General features: G+C 39.4%; 1 protein-coding gene across 1 annotated transcript in view; it reads right to left on the reverse strand.

Moving 5' to 3' along the window:
* carmil3 (capping protein regulator and myosin 1 linker 3) overlaps nt 1-15,022 on the reverse strand; it is a gene marked incomplete at its 3' end in the record, with an annotated part of 127,718 nt that overhangs the window by 63,791 nt on the left and 48,905 nt on the right. Inside the window, exons 9-12 of the mRNA XM_024274320.1 lie at nt 8,413-8,488; nt 5,446-5,534; nt 1,326-1,420; nt 555-641 (exon numbers count right to left, since the gene is read on the reverse strand). Coding sequence (XP_024130088.1) covers nt 555-641; nt 1,326-1,420; nt 5,446-5,534; nt 8,413-8,488 — 347 coding nt within the window. The remainder of the gene's footprint in view (nt 1-554; nt 642-1,325; nt 1,421-5,445; nt 5,535-8,412; nt 8,489-15,022) is intronic.

Below are 15,022 nucleotides of genomic sequence, written 5' to 3' on the forward strand. Positions count from 1 at the left end.
ACTGAGATGCCCAACACTGCATATGACATTTAAAAACAGTTTTTCTCCAGGCTTACATTTGTTTTGCAGTGAGAGTGCAAATATATACTGAAAGATTGTGTCTCTTCTGCAGCTTGGCAACAGGACTCGGTTATACAAACATAAACGATGAATAATAAATGATGGGAAGGTTATGATATGGAGATGCAGACTTTCTAATTTGTGTCAGTTTGTTTGAATTTGCTGCATGCAGTCAATGTTGGAGAAGCAATGTAACTGGGACACACTAATGCACACACTGTATGGGATTTTAGGTACAGGCAGATCAGAGACTTACTGTGTGACAGTGACCTGAATATGATTTACTAGATGGATCACACGACACAGTCACCACTCTGGATCAGTGTGAATAAATCACAGTCCACTGCAATTGGGGCAAAGCTCTTTGAGGCCATTATGAACAAGCTTCATGCAGGAACAAAGTCATTCGAGTTTTGTTTTTCACTAAGAATAACAACAAAATTGGTCAAAATGTCAGCGTTTTAAGTCAGTGAGCTTCAGAGAATCATAAGAACCTTTTGAGGAGAGGGAGGTCTTTGAGAGGTTAAGGAGCCGCAGGCCCTTATTGAGGCGGCAGACCTGTTGAATCAGGTTGGAGACACCTGTAGATGAAAGAGAAAAAAGGGAGTTTGACTATAAAAATCTAAAGTAACATTCATAATATTGAAAACCTGATAAGCAAAAACAGTTGTATTTATAAAAAACACATTAGAAGTAAAAAAAAAAAAAAAAAAAAAAGTGAACAGGTCTAATGCAGTTTTCATTCAAAATAAAAAAAAAAGGGTTATTTATTTATTTTTTTAATAAAGTGAGCTGCATGGTGGTACAGTGGTTAGCACTCTTGCCTCACAGCTAGAAGGCCAGCAGTTCAAGTCCCGGCGGGGGACGTAAAACAGAATCACCATGTTCTCCCTGTGCATGCGTGGTTTTTTTCCGGGAACTCCAGCTTCCTCCCACCGTCTAAAAAACATGCTTCATAGGTTATTGATTACTCTAATAAATTGTCCCTAGGTGTGAACGTGTATGGGTGTGTGATTGAGGTCCTAGGGCAGAGTGGTGCCCTGTCAGGGGTATATGCAGCTCCATGACCCCAAAAAGAACAAAAACGGGTTTAGAAAATGGTTGAATAAATAAAAGAATAAAGCATGTCCTTGAAGACAACTCCTACAAACTATTGAAAGTTGAAAATAAACAAAGGAGCTGCAAGGACAAAAATGATTTCCAAATTCTTTGAACACAATCAAAAGTTGTGTTGAAGCCCCAAGTGGAAGAATAATCGTGAGTACCTTGGTTGTCTAATGTGTTGTAAGCCAAGTTGAGAGAGTGAATCACAGAGGCTGGGTTCTCTGACAACGCCGACGCCATCTTCTGTGGAAAGTCCCTGCAGACAAAGTTAAAAAGAAAACTTCTGAGCTCACTTGGAAAAACAGATAGGCCTGTGAAGGCAGTTTACATAACAACATGAATGATTTTTAGAAGGTTTTGGCACTAAAAGATATGAATAATGAATGAAATAGATTCCAAAGTTGACAAGATGCATAGGAACAAAAGTAGGCTGTAATTGTTGCAGATTTTTGCATTTCATTGTAGTTTTGGTAATTTGATAACCCCATCCTTTTAATTAGTACCGTACTTGTCAGAGCATAAGTCACGTTTTTTTTTTCCACTAGAGGGCACTCTAGATGTATCATTATTTGCTGAAACAACAGAGGAAGAAGTGCTGCTCAATCTTATGCTACATTCCGCCCTCAGAAATTCGAGTTCGAGCAGCAATTTTTAATGAAAAGTCCACGTAATGACGCATACACGTTTTGGGCATCTGTGTTCAAAACTCTTGCGTTTATAAATCGCTACGCAACTTTTTAAGTCCACCCTTGAATTTGAATTGTAAGTCGTACTAGTTTAACTGTCAACAGTTAGGGACTTGGATTTAGTATGGCTAGCATCCTTTTCAAAACATGTAAGTATCAACTGTTTGAAAAGTGAAAAGAGAAATTATTAATTGTGGTTTGTTTCCGGGTGGAATTATATGACACAAAGTCTTTCATTAATCGGATTCCAGAGCAACTAATGTATATATTTTTTTGTTGTTCTTTATAATGCAGTTTTTGTTGCTGGGACTTAAACCCCGGAGTGACTTATAGTCGGAAAAATACAGCATGTATTTTATGTGAATTTGTATTCATTTTTTTTTAACTCATTATTGGCTTTCTTCTGTTAGAGCAGATGAAGCTGTTAAATATCTGACTATTTTAGTCAAACTCTAAACTCTATTTCTTGAGACTAAGCGCTTGGTACACTCTCAAAACTTCTATGTGAAGAAAGACTTGGTGGACAAAGCTCCAGCAAACATTTTGAGATCCAAGAGCAAACAGTGAGGGATAGCTGGTGAACACAGGAGTTGGAACACCAAAGCACAAAGCACAGGCTGAACACAAAATCCGGATATTTCTGCCTTTGTGTGCTTTTGAGGGTCAGTCATTCATGGCAGCTATAAAATAACAATTTTCTTTTACCATATTTCCAGGCAAGGGAAATATATATAGGTGCACCATCATAAAACTGTCTATTTTTAAGCTTGTCATCTGTAAGGCGCACTGAACTATAATTCCATCGGTCAGTCAAACTTTCTTAATTGTGTTCACAGTAACTCTAAGGCTATGTGCAAATTCCCATCACAATCCCTAAATACTAAAAAAATATATAGTGTGGACTCCCTATTTTTTATGTCATTTTTCCAATGCTATTTATTTTCCCTGGATGCCCTGGATTTTAAAAGCAATTTGGACACCAAGGTTAATACTTTTCTTTCCTTTTTTAAGCACACAACATGACGTCACAGATTTTCCAAAATCGAATCTAAATTCAAACATTTAACAGTGTCTTTTTGTGACTTCTTTTCGTTCTGATGATGAAAATGTAGATGGTTTGTTAAAAAATTACATTTTAACACGTTCGACCCTGATGCACTGTGGTCCATATTCACTATTGTAGTGAGCATCGATGCACGCTAGTTTTCGTAAAGACTTCTCGGAATTTCCGAGGGCACTCCATTTAGGAACTGAAGATCTGGACAGCACCAGAAAACTGTGAACACAATATATAGTATACTATTTGGTGAGTAGGGAAGGAATTTGGACATACCCTAGAACTTGTTTGAAGCACGCTACATGTTAGCCGGATTAGCATATTCACAACACCTGTAACTCCCAACCTTGATTGCAACAAATCTATGACTAAAAACAAACAATACAGTGACTACGCAAACTCCAAACTTTGTTAGTATCACGTAAAAAATAGTCCAATACCACTATACACCTTATGAGTGTTAGCAACATTAGCATTTTCACAATAACGCTAAATCCCAGCTTTGTTTGGAATGTGTAAAAAACAGACTGATACCAATAAAAGAAACGTTACTGCTAATAACTTCCAACCTTGTTTGTAAGACGCAAAAAAAAAAAAAAACAGTTTAGCATGCTACACGTTATCCACAGTGTGTTAGCCACTTTAGCATATTCATAATACCTATAATTCTAAACCTTGTTTGCAACACGTACAAAACAGATGGCTAAAACAAACATTACTGTGACTATGCTAACTCCAAACCTTGTTTGAGACAAAAAACCTGTGCTACTCTTAAAAAAGCAGACCGACATTTTGACAATATGCCAGGTTCCTCTCAAAATCCTGTCAACATCAGTAAGCACAACCAGAAATAAACCATATATAAGGCGCAAAGGATCATAAAGCAAACAGACATTTTTTACGTGAACCTTATAGTGCTGGCAATACGGTACAAACATTTATTTCTAAACTCTCCAAGCTTCTCTTTTTTAAAACAAAAAAGTTTACTTAAAACACACCGACTGTCTATAGAATACAGATCTGTAAAGTTTTTCTTATCTGGATCAGAATCCAACAAGAGAATTCCTTTCTGACAAAAAAGAAAGAAAAAAAAAAAGTCTTAAAATTTTTATTTCATGCCTGTTTTCTGATTCTGGACAGAAATACTCAGTCTTTTCTCTGCAGAAGTAAGTTCAAGCAAAGAAAGCTGAGAAAGACACAGATTTTACATTAAAAAAAACATTTTTTTTTTAAAGAACAGCTTTTATCTGTGTTCTCAAAATTCTGCAGCAAGGTTGGCAAAAAGGACTACCTCCTAAACTCACTGGCTTTTCGTGTTTCATTTGATTTTTCTTCTAAATTATTTAGATTTTAACTTGTGTTTTTAAAGTGCAACTTTCGTAGCTTCCTTTTCACTGTGGTTATCTCATGTAACAAACTGAATTTTAATGTCCACTCTTCTGTTGGTCGATGCTGCTTATGCATTGCATTTACGGAGCCTTTATAAAACTGTCTCCTCTAATGGAAGTAATTCACTACCTGGACAACCCCTCCATTACGGCATGCATCAGTAAATGATCTTGCCCTAAAGCTCCTCTCAATTAATACCGTAGAAAGAAAAGCGCTGGTAAACGATTCCATCTATGCAGGGCGAAGTCGTGTGAGGTGAAGCCCCATTGTTTTAGTGGATAAACACTACGCTAGCCTTAGGCGGCTGTGAAGGAGCCCGTATCGATGGGTTTGTCGGATGAAATGTGGAGGTTAAGAGAGGTAAAGGTTTGAGAAAAAGGAGAAGAGACAGGATTGGAAAGGTCAAGACAGGAAAGGGCAGGAGGAAAGTGGGAGGATAAGGTGAGGGGAGAGTGGAGGAGATGCAGAGAAAAAGGAAAAGTGAAGAAAAGATTTGAAAAAAAGCCACAAAACACAAGTAGTACAATTTAGAAAAAAACTGGGAAAAATATAACCAAGAAATGTCACAAAATCCATTTTATGGTGGCTAAAACCATTGACTGTACATGAGAACTGGACTGAGTGACCCCTCCCCCATCACAATCCAAATAGAAGCCAAAAATCACATAGACTTCTATTGAGTAATAAACAGCTACTCAATCATTATATCTGTCAGAATAACAATTCTTTAGTATGTTTGCTAATTCTCTTTTTCCCATGACATTTTTCTGTAGCCTATGGTATTCAAGTTATAAAATGACTAATCAGATGGCTCAATAAAAGTATGTGATCCTACGTCGAACGTTTGAAATGTTTGATCTCACTTTCAAGTGGAAGGGGCGTGGCCTTCCAACAAGCTCACTTTTGATTGGTGAGAGTGATTACCATAGAAATGATGACTCAGACCAGCTTGGATCAATCAGCGCTTACTAACGATCTCTGGCTCCAACATGGCGACATATCGCGAGAAAAAAAAAAAAAACAAAAAAACAAATGCGACCGAATTGAATTAATTTCACAAAAGCCGGAAGTAAGCCATGTTCTAGGGGTGACGTCACACTCATTTGGTCCATGTATCTTATACAGTCGATGGCTAAAACATCAACTTACGATTTGAGTCCTGCATTCTCCAGTGTGAGCTCCTCCAAACTGTTGGACTTGCTAATTGTGTGCAGAACCTGTTCCACCACCTCTGATCCCTGACCAAGAGAAAATAAGCAAACATTGAATTTCAAATGCTTCAAATACAAAACTGATTTCTATAAGAAGCAGACTTTAATAACGTAATAAATGAATGTCACTGGAAAAAATATAAGCACGAAAAATAAAAGCAAAACTCCCAGGTTTCATTTCAATATAACATACAATTCAACAGGAGATACATTTGTTTGTTCTGGCAGCCAAAACTCGAGTAGGAAATGTATCACGCTGTGGAAATGGATTAAACATTGTGTTGAAGAAACACCTCTGTGAAAGTTAAATACCAAAGCAGAAAAATAAAGCTGACCACTGTTATCAAAGGGAGCGATGTCTTTGAAAAATTACAATAAGGTGGTGGCTCATATACCAGATGGTACGGGTTGGGTTGGGAGTGACCTTGGGTTAAATACAAACAGAAACATTTTGCTGCCAGGGTTCTATGTGAGCAAACAAAACCTTTGATTGTTTTTAAATACACATACACTGGTGATCTTTATCTGATTCTGTTTGATCTTTTAATCAAAGTTTTAACGTTGAGTCATGGCATCTGAACCTTAAAATTAGTCCATAGTTTAATCAGTCTATAAAATGGTGAAATGCTTCCAGAAAGAAGGTTTTTTAAGTCCAGATCTCATGAATCAACTTCAAGACATCACATGGGTGAATGAGAACTTTCAATAATATTTTCTAAACAATTGTTTTTTTTCTTCGTACACTGAAAACAAATACTTTTCTAAAAGTAGTTGACATATGGTGTACCACAAGGATATAGTTTAGGACTCAACTATACATACTGCAAAGGTTGGAGTAATGCCATTAGGACATAGGCCATTGGCTAAAAGACTATACAACTCTTAATTTTGCTGAGTCTCTTGTGACATAGAGCACATTCAAATCGGGAATCGGTTTGATCAGGCATTTGATACTGATAAATGGCATGGATTTGATTGACTTTATACTTTCTTTTCTGGAAAAGGGACAAAATAGCTTGCATCACTTCATCTGTTCAGTTTGATTTCTGTATTTTGTTTTCTTTGGTTGCTTGTTTGAATTGTACCATGATTCAACTGCAGGTAAACCAAGATTTCAGATTGATCAGAGCAATGGTTCCTAATACCCAGGGTACGTACCAGGACTAGGGTAAGGAAAGCATAATTTTCAATGAGCGGTCCAGTTCGGTATGGTAAGGAATGGTACAGTACGATTCAGTTAATTCGAGGGCCTGTTTCTACTCAGTAAAGCCTTGCTTTCACTGAACGGTTTGTTTTCACGGTGTGTGTGTGGTGTGGATATTGGAGCTTTCTAATTTTGTCATCACTTCTGCCAATCAACGAGTGGCCACAGTTGCCCCGCCCCAACCGCACCATTCCACTTATCTATGGACCTACAACCGATGGGGGCCCCCAAGAAGTATGGTTCAGAACTGTTTATTGGGTCCATTTTACAATAGAAACACTCAAAATACCGAACTGGACCGTACTGGACTGCTCAGTTGAACAAGGCTAAAAAGACGACTTCTGATCCAGACCAAGTAGTCCAAGGGTCAGTACACTATCTTTGACATTTTGGAGGCTCTTGTTTGCTCAACAATGGTTCTTTCTGAATTGTGGGAGTTGCACTCTAAAAACCACCCGCAATAATCAAAATCTGAGTAGTAGTCATCTTTATTATTTACAATTGAAGATGTTTTAGTCCAGGAGTGTCAAACTCAGGGGCCACATTTAATCTGTCTGATCTCAAGTGGGCCGAATATAATAGCAAAAATAACGTATGATTAACTTGTTATCTGTAGCTTTGTTTTGTTTTTTTTCTCAGTTGGAAAAAAATGCCTCAAACAACCTAGTAGTCTAATCACTCTTTAGTATTATATTTAGAGCCTATTATTATCTTTTTGACAACATTTTGGTAATTGTGGTGCTCGGTATTCTCTTGTTATGCTCGGTATTTCTTTTCCTTTGCTTCTCCTAGTGGTGGAATTGCGCATTGCGGCCATTTCTTTAAATAACCTTAACTTGCCACAGGAATGGTCTAGAAACTTTCTTTTTTTTTCTCCATCATTCTTTTATATTTTTTTTCTTCGTGACAGGGCCAAAAAACGTATCCGACAGGCTGGATGCGGATGTTTAACACCCATGTTTAAGCCTTTAACACAACAGACATCCCCAACACTGCCTAAATAACACTTGCTCTTTGACTTTGTGTACCTCTTCAACCATTTGCATTATCAGCATAATTCAAATGATTGTGACGCAGATAAAACACCTTTACATATCTGCTTTGGACCAACACATGACAGTGCGAAGTTGCATGTCTCTTCTATAGAATCAGCGGGAATTACGTCAACTGCGCGAACGGTTGAAGAGTTACGATAGTCAATAGAATGTCAAAATTCCAGCTAAAGTAGTGGTAAAGTAGTGAAACCCCTTAACACACACTTTATACACTTTTCTCAGATGGACATGAACATTTTCACACTTGTCTTTCTTGCTTAAATTATCTTAAAGTTCAAGCCTTTGAAGAAAAATGAATCTATCATAGAATGAAGCTGTTATCAACTGAAGATTTATGCATGTTTGGCAAGCATTTGTACTTTATAGGAGATATAAGACAAAGAAGATTCATTAAAACTGCTCTACACCCAATCAGAATGCAGAACATAGTGCTCTGTTAAAAAAAAAAAAAAGGTCATGGAAGGTCAACTGCATAATAACAAGAACCCATTGTAGTAAAGGCATAAAAGTATGGACAATAGAAAACTTTGCAGCTCAACAAAGACTGAGATCTCTTCCTGATTAGTGGTTTAAATAGACAAACTGGTTGACAATTAGAAAAGATAAAAACCAAACAACCTGCACAGATTGAAATATAATATCTTACCAAGCGCATGTCTTTGCAGTACAGCTTGGTGAACCAGGTGTTGTATGCAATGGCTGCCACGATCACTGCCAAGTCCCTGAAAGACAAGAAACCCACACATGTATCAGACCAGAAAATCAAGTGTTTAAATTACCCAGCTCCTTCTGTTAGAAAACATTTGTCGTCAGGGACAAATTCTTATTATCCTCAGCCAAACTTTTTCTTCGCCCTCATAGGTAAAAAGCAGTTCATCATTGTGGCAGAGAGAGCACCACAAGCAGAGCTGCTTTCCAGAAGATGACTGATAGTGCAGAGGAGCACAGAATGAGAAAAAGACACAGAAAGAAGGGAGAGGAAAAGAAACAGATGTAGCGATCGATGGTTGGGTCAGTGGATTATTCAATAAAGCCGCACTCTGATTCCAGTTCCAGACCTCAAACGGCGCTATATCCACTGCTGTGGACAGACGCAGTCCACAGATTTGTGTTTGGATGGGACAAACAGGGGGAGAGACTTTCACAATCCTCAAGAGGTCCAACAAAAGCCTTACTAAGGCTACTTGTGCTATACATCATCTGGCAAACGAGCAGCATCACACAAAGTGGAAAGGCAGAGAACAGGAGATAGAAGAAAACAAAGGTAGACAAAGAAAGTAAGAGAATCTCTGGTCAACAAGGAACTTGATGGAACTTTATGTCAGAGAAATAAATGATTGTGTTACATAATTATTCTTTGAACAACACACTCTCAGTAAAATGCGTACATATTCCACGGCTTTGCACTCTGAAGTACCGTGTATAATATACGCCAAACACGCTTTTTGCGTGCATATGATATGCAATGGTAGAGAATGGGTTGCGCCGGGGTACAATATACACGACTTTTTAGGTTTCGTTTTGATCACGTGGTCAGAAATCCTCCGGCTCTTTTCTAAATGACGTCGTTCCCAGTTAAGGTTAGGATTACGGATATGGTTAGGGTTAGAAAAGCAAATTGTTCGTTTGTGGGGCTGTCTGTGATGCTCATGGCTCCACCAGAGGACGTGTCAATCGTGGAAAACACATTTCAACACATTTGGGACCGCGCGTATTATATGCACGCAAAAACCGGTTTTGGCGTATATTATACACGGTATTTCCCAAATCGTGGCATATGTACGCATTTTACTGAGACTTTGCTGCTTTGAAGCATGGAGGCCGACACGGCTCACATAAATGCAACAGCCACAAAACAACAACAAAAGCGGAGGCATGGTGACAAAAGGCTGAAGCACGGCGACAAAAGCGGAAGCACGACGTCAAAAGCGGAAGCACGACGACAAAAGCCAAAGCACAACCACAAAAGCCGAAGCACAACGACAAAAGCCAAAGCACAACGACAAAAGCCCAAGTACAACGACAAAAGCCGAAGCACAACGACAAAAGGCAAAGCACAACGACAAAAGCCGAAGCACAACGACAAAAGCCGAAGCACAACGACAAAAGCCGAAGCACAACGACAAAAGCCAAAGCACAACGACAAAAGCCAAAGCACAATGCCAAAAGCCGAAGCACAATGCCAAAAGCCAAAGCACAACGACAAAAGCCAAAGCACAATGACAAAAGCCAAAGCACAATGACAAAAGCCCAAGTACAACGACAAAAGCAGAAGCACAATGCCAAAAGGCAAAGCACGATGGGAAAAGCCCAAGTACAACGACAAAAGCTGAAGCACAATGCCAAAAGGCAAAGCACGATGGCAAAGGCGGAGGCACGACGACAAAAGCTGAAGCACGATGAAAAAAGCTGAAGCACGATGAAAAAAGCTGAAGCACGACAACAAAAGCAACAGCACAACAGAAATGAATAAGTGAATTTTTCTTTTGTTTCATTCAGCTTCAAGTAAATGACGCTTCAATAGCTTTAAACTTTGAGTAATTATCCGAGACGGGATTTATATAATGAAACTGGAAGGATCTTTTTTTTTTCTCTTAACTAACTATTGCGTTCTTTTTATTATTGTCTTGAATTGAAATAAAAACCTCACAGTCATGGAGGACCCTAGCCGCTGGAAAGCTCCGCTGCCCGGGGTCTCTCAGTCGCTGGGTTGTGGCTTTTGTCATCGTGATTTGGTTTTTGTCGCTGTGTTGTTTCTTTTGCATTTATGTGTGCCATGTCGGTCACCGTATTAAACCTAACAATTGGATCAATCCATCATGACCCACACTACATACACTGTTCAGGAACGTGCCAAACGCACATTCTTGAATGTGACTATAGCCCTTCATGGTGCAAATCTAGCAAATCTTACTCTACATAGACTTTCCATTAAATGTGGTGTGTCGCTGATGGCAGTGTGAAATTTTCTTTATTTGTGGAATGGAAAATACACACAGTATAAGATTTTAACACGTATTTTCACCACTGAATCTAGGTACAGCTTTCATTTTAACCTATTCAGCCATTTGGCATTGCATTCTTTTTTTTTTTATATACAAATGATAAAAATACAGAAAACTGAAAAGTGACCTTCTATAAGCTGCATTTCTATTATAGACCACCTGAAGAATAGCAATCAGAGCCTTTCAGGTAGATGTTAAGGAAATGTCAAACAGCTCATAAAGCTCCAGATTTTCCCAGAAAAGGCCAGAAAGACACTTTAAAAGCTGCAGAAATTCTCTGCTAGTTGTGTAACACAATGGATGTCCAAACTTTTTCCTCTTATTTTTCATCCACTTCCTTTATTGGCTGAACAACTGCAATTTGTTTTTACATTTCTATGGACTTTTGTTTAGAGTGATCATTGCGAAAAAAATAACATTTTAACAAAAAGGAAAATTTATCCAGATGTTCAGCCTTAGGTTGTCTGTCTGAAACCCTTTAAAATCTACAAATGACATAATAAAAAATAGATAATTTTATAAATCAGTTCACAACCATATGATAGATTTTATAATTTGGAACAAATGTTTTAAGCATAATATTGTTATTAAAGATGGCATTAAGCGTATTTATTTCTTTTGCATTACTGTGAGCAAATAGTTTTGTTTTTTTTTTTCAATTTTTGCAATCATTAAGATCATAAGTCTGTATTTTAATACTTAAGCACAAAAAGATGGGGGAATGTCCGGTCACCCCAACACCAAAAACCTCGCCAAGGGCAATGCAGCAGTGGCAGCCAGGGCCCCCCAGACACCAGAAACCAGGGGAGGGCAAAGGGGTACAGAGAATGCGAGTCCCAGCCAACCAGAAAACTGCCTTGCTGCTGCGCCTGGGGGCCCAGGACAGGGCTCCACCCACCGAAGAGCCCTCCCACCCCTAGACGAGAAGCCCACCACCACCCGGGAGTTCTAAGCATCCCGCCACCCCAACCTCAAGCACAAACAAGGTCCCTCCCCAAGGGAAACCAACCCCATACTCTAGGCAACCACCCGCCCCCCTCGCAGGAAGTCATGTAGAGAGAAAGCCAGGGGTTACAGAGGAGGATGTCTCCGACAGCGTAGCAAACATGGGTTACCACTGTTGGGAATTTTGAGGAGGACGGGCACTTTGAGGCAAGGACCAGAACCACAGAAACACAGATAGGATCAGATCAGATGTGATGTGATCGTGGGAAAATGGCCTCGCCAGAGAACTCTGGAATGCCTCGCCCTGTGTGGACAGAGCCCCCGGAATGCGACGAGAAAGATTAGTAAAATTTGCACCCCTTCAACATTTTGCACCAAGCCTCTTCCAACTGTAGGTGGTGAACATGCTGTAGTGAATAGTAGAAAAGAGAAAGAATTTTGTCCCGGTTTGTTCAGTGTGAACACCATATGCTAAACAGTTGTTCAAGAACCTGCGTTTAGCTTGTTCTTGAACGAGCAACCAGGGCCAGCCCTGGACACAGGCGACCTAGGCGACCGCCTATATTGTCATCTGTTTGAGGGGGTGTCAAATCACAATGATTAATATATTTTCTTTTCGGTTTGACACATCACTCATTTCAGGTAAAAACAAATTAAAAAGTAATTAAAAAAAAACCCCAAAAAGTCAAGTTTGTTGTAATCAATAACTCTGCAGTGCCGCGCCCCTCCCTTCCAGTTGCTGCTGTGGTCTAAGCTAGATTGGGAGGAGGAGAGGGTAGCGTGGTGTTGCCGCCGTTAGTGCTTCTTTAAAACTTTAGGGATGAAAGAAGAAAGAGGAAACACAAGCTCGATGAAGAGGTTTGCCTGTTTTACTAAAGTAATCCAATAATTTGTAGGTTTTCCCTTTTACTGACATCCGTTTGTGAGCCAACGACAGTTCAAGACGAATCTTACTCACACCTTTTTATAAAGTTTGCAAGAAACTCTTGTTTCTCGTTTCAATTTTTCTTTTTCCTCAATCACTTTGTAGTTTTACTCAATTCAAAGCAGTCTCTGAGCTTTACTTGGTTGCCCTGCAACAAGGTCATGCTAGATGAATTTCTGCTCAGTTGCTAAGGTGCTGCTCAATGCAGCTTCATATTTATCGTACAGAAATGATCATTTTTCTTTAATCTTTTCAACTACTCCATTAAGCACCACTGACAGTGCTTCTATCCATTAAACAGAAGGGTTCAGGGTGACGAAGCTTTCATCACACAGATATTTGCATCTTACTTAAAATTTATAACCATCTGGACTGTATTTGATTAGAAGATCAGAGTGAATACGAGCTGCCCCTTTCAGGTCCGCCGTAGCCCCAAACTCTAAATCAACAATCATTAATAGGAACTTCATTTTGCTCCGTCCTGGGGTAGTTTTTTGGAGAAGAGTTCCCGAGGGTCGTTCGAATCAAAGACTCTCTGGGAGCTTGAAAATATTCATGGCCAAGAGCCAAGATTTTTTAATTATTAGAAGATGAAATATGAAGTGAACACAGAAAATGTGCCTTATTTTCAGAAGAACATATCTGGTAAATGGCAGTTATCCATCCATCTGTGTGACTGTCACAATTATTGACTGTACATGAGAACTGGACTGAATGACCCCTCCCCCTCTTGTGGTCCAAACATTAACTGGATATAGAGAACTGGACAGAGCAGGTGTAAATTTACCCATAGAAAATTCCTTATTTTTGGCTCCAGCAAAATGAAGTCAATTCCTTTTTCAGTGAAATGGAGGTTGCCATTTTGGAGCCAGACAGTGATTGGTCCAAGTTGGTCGGAGTCGATGTTTCTATAGTAACTACTGTCGCCAATCATGAGAAAACTTGTTGAAAGTCCCCATCCCTTATACTGAAAGCGGGCTCAGTAATGTTCGAGGTGGGGGCCAGTGATTGGTCAACTGATGGGTCAGGTTAAAACTTGACTAACTTGTGATAAAGAAAAAATCTAATGAAAATGGATTAGCAAGAAGATGTTAAAGAAAAAGGCATCAGAGCAAGAATGGTTATTCTAACCAATAGAAAACAGTGGAATACAAGTCTATGGAATTTTGGCTACTTGGAGCCACCAGGTACTTCTTCCTTGGAACACGAGGGGGGGGCACTCAGTCCAGTTCTCCAAGTACAGTAGTTGGATCATAGGAAAATAAATTGATTCACTGATCAATTGTTCCACCCCTACTGCTCCCTGACGTCTGTCTCCCAGAGGTTGGTATCTGTGTCACGAAAAACTGGCGACTGTATAGACTTCATTTGGTTGGAATGCGAACAAGATGTTTTCTATGGGTGATGTCACACTCAAATGGTCCACTTCTCTTATACAGTTAATGGTCAGAACACAGAAAAAAGTCAGTTGTAGACCGACTCCACTCTCAGCCTAGATTTGAAAAATACAAAAAGGGGTGGGCTGAGCGAGGCAGGTGTGGTTTGGATCTGCGATTGACAGTGAGGTTAGCTTGAGGTAAAGTAACGTCTTTAATTTGGACAAAAGGACCGAGCGAAGTGACGCCAGTTTCTCCACAGTACTTTCCATGGAGGTTAAGGATTTTTCACCTCCGCCTTCTCCCGAGGCTCTCATGGTCCAGACCGAAAGAGACTCTCATCTCAGTGGTTGAAATGATGCTAGCATCATAGTTAGTAAAGGCTAGCATATTAAGCTAACAATCCCGAGTGAAATGTTCATTACAAATTCATCACCATGCCGGAGTTCACAGGATTCAATGCCAATTGCACTAAACTACTGTTTCATAACTTCCAAGTCCACTGGAAAGTTGTGCAAGCTGGTCGATTTCTGACAATCAAAGGTAAAACACCAACAATTAATGCTAAAGCTAACATGATAAAGATCAGCCGTTACAGAATCAGAGATGGGCGGGGCTTTTATACTGGAGCTCAGAGCATGATGACGTGAAACTTCTGAAACGACATGGGACTTGCACCACCTGACCAATCACAAATTCAACTGTAATACCTAATATCAACCTGTAGGAGGCAGCACACAGGCAGTTTAAGACTAAAATTACAAGAATTAAACAAGTATATTTAGTGTTTGGTTACCCTTAAGACATGAAGAGACGACAGTTTGGCCGTGCTAAACCTGACTCATGCTCTGCTATGGTGACAAATGAAGATGACACTGTTGTATTTTACAGATTAAGCGTTGCCTCAGTAACCAGATTTTAAAAAATAAAGAATGAACTGCTGGAGTTGAAACAGAGTTGACATCATTTTGTGTGCGTGTATGCATGCAGAGGATTTAGAGTCAT

The sequence above is a fragment of the Oryzias melastigma genome, linkage group LG17 (genome assembly GCF_002922805.2).
Source record: "Oryzias melastigma strain HK-1 linkage group LG17, ASM292280v2, whole genome shotgun sequence".
Lineage (NCBI taxonomy): Eukaryota > Metazoa > Chordata > Actinopteri > Beloniformes > Adrianichthyidae > Oryzias > Oryzias melastigma.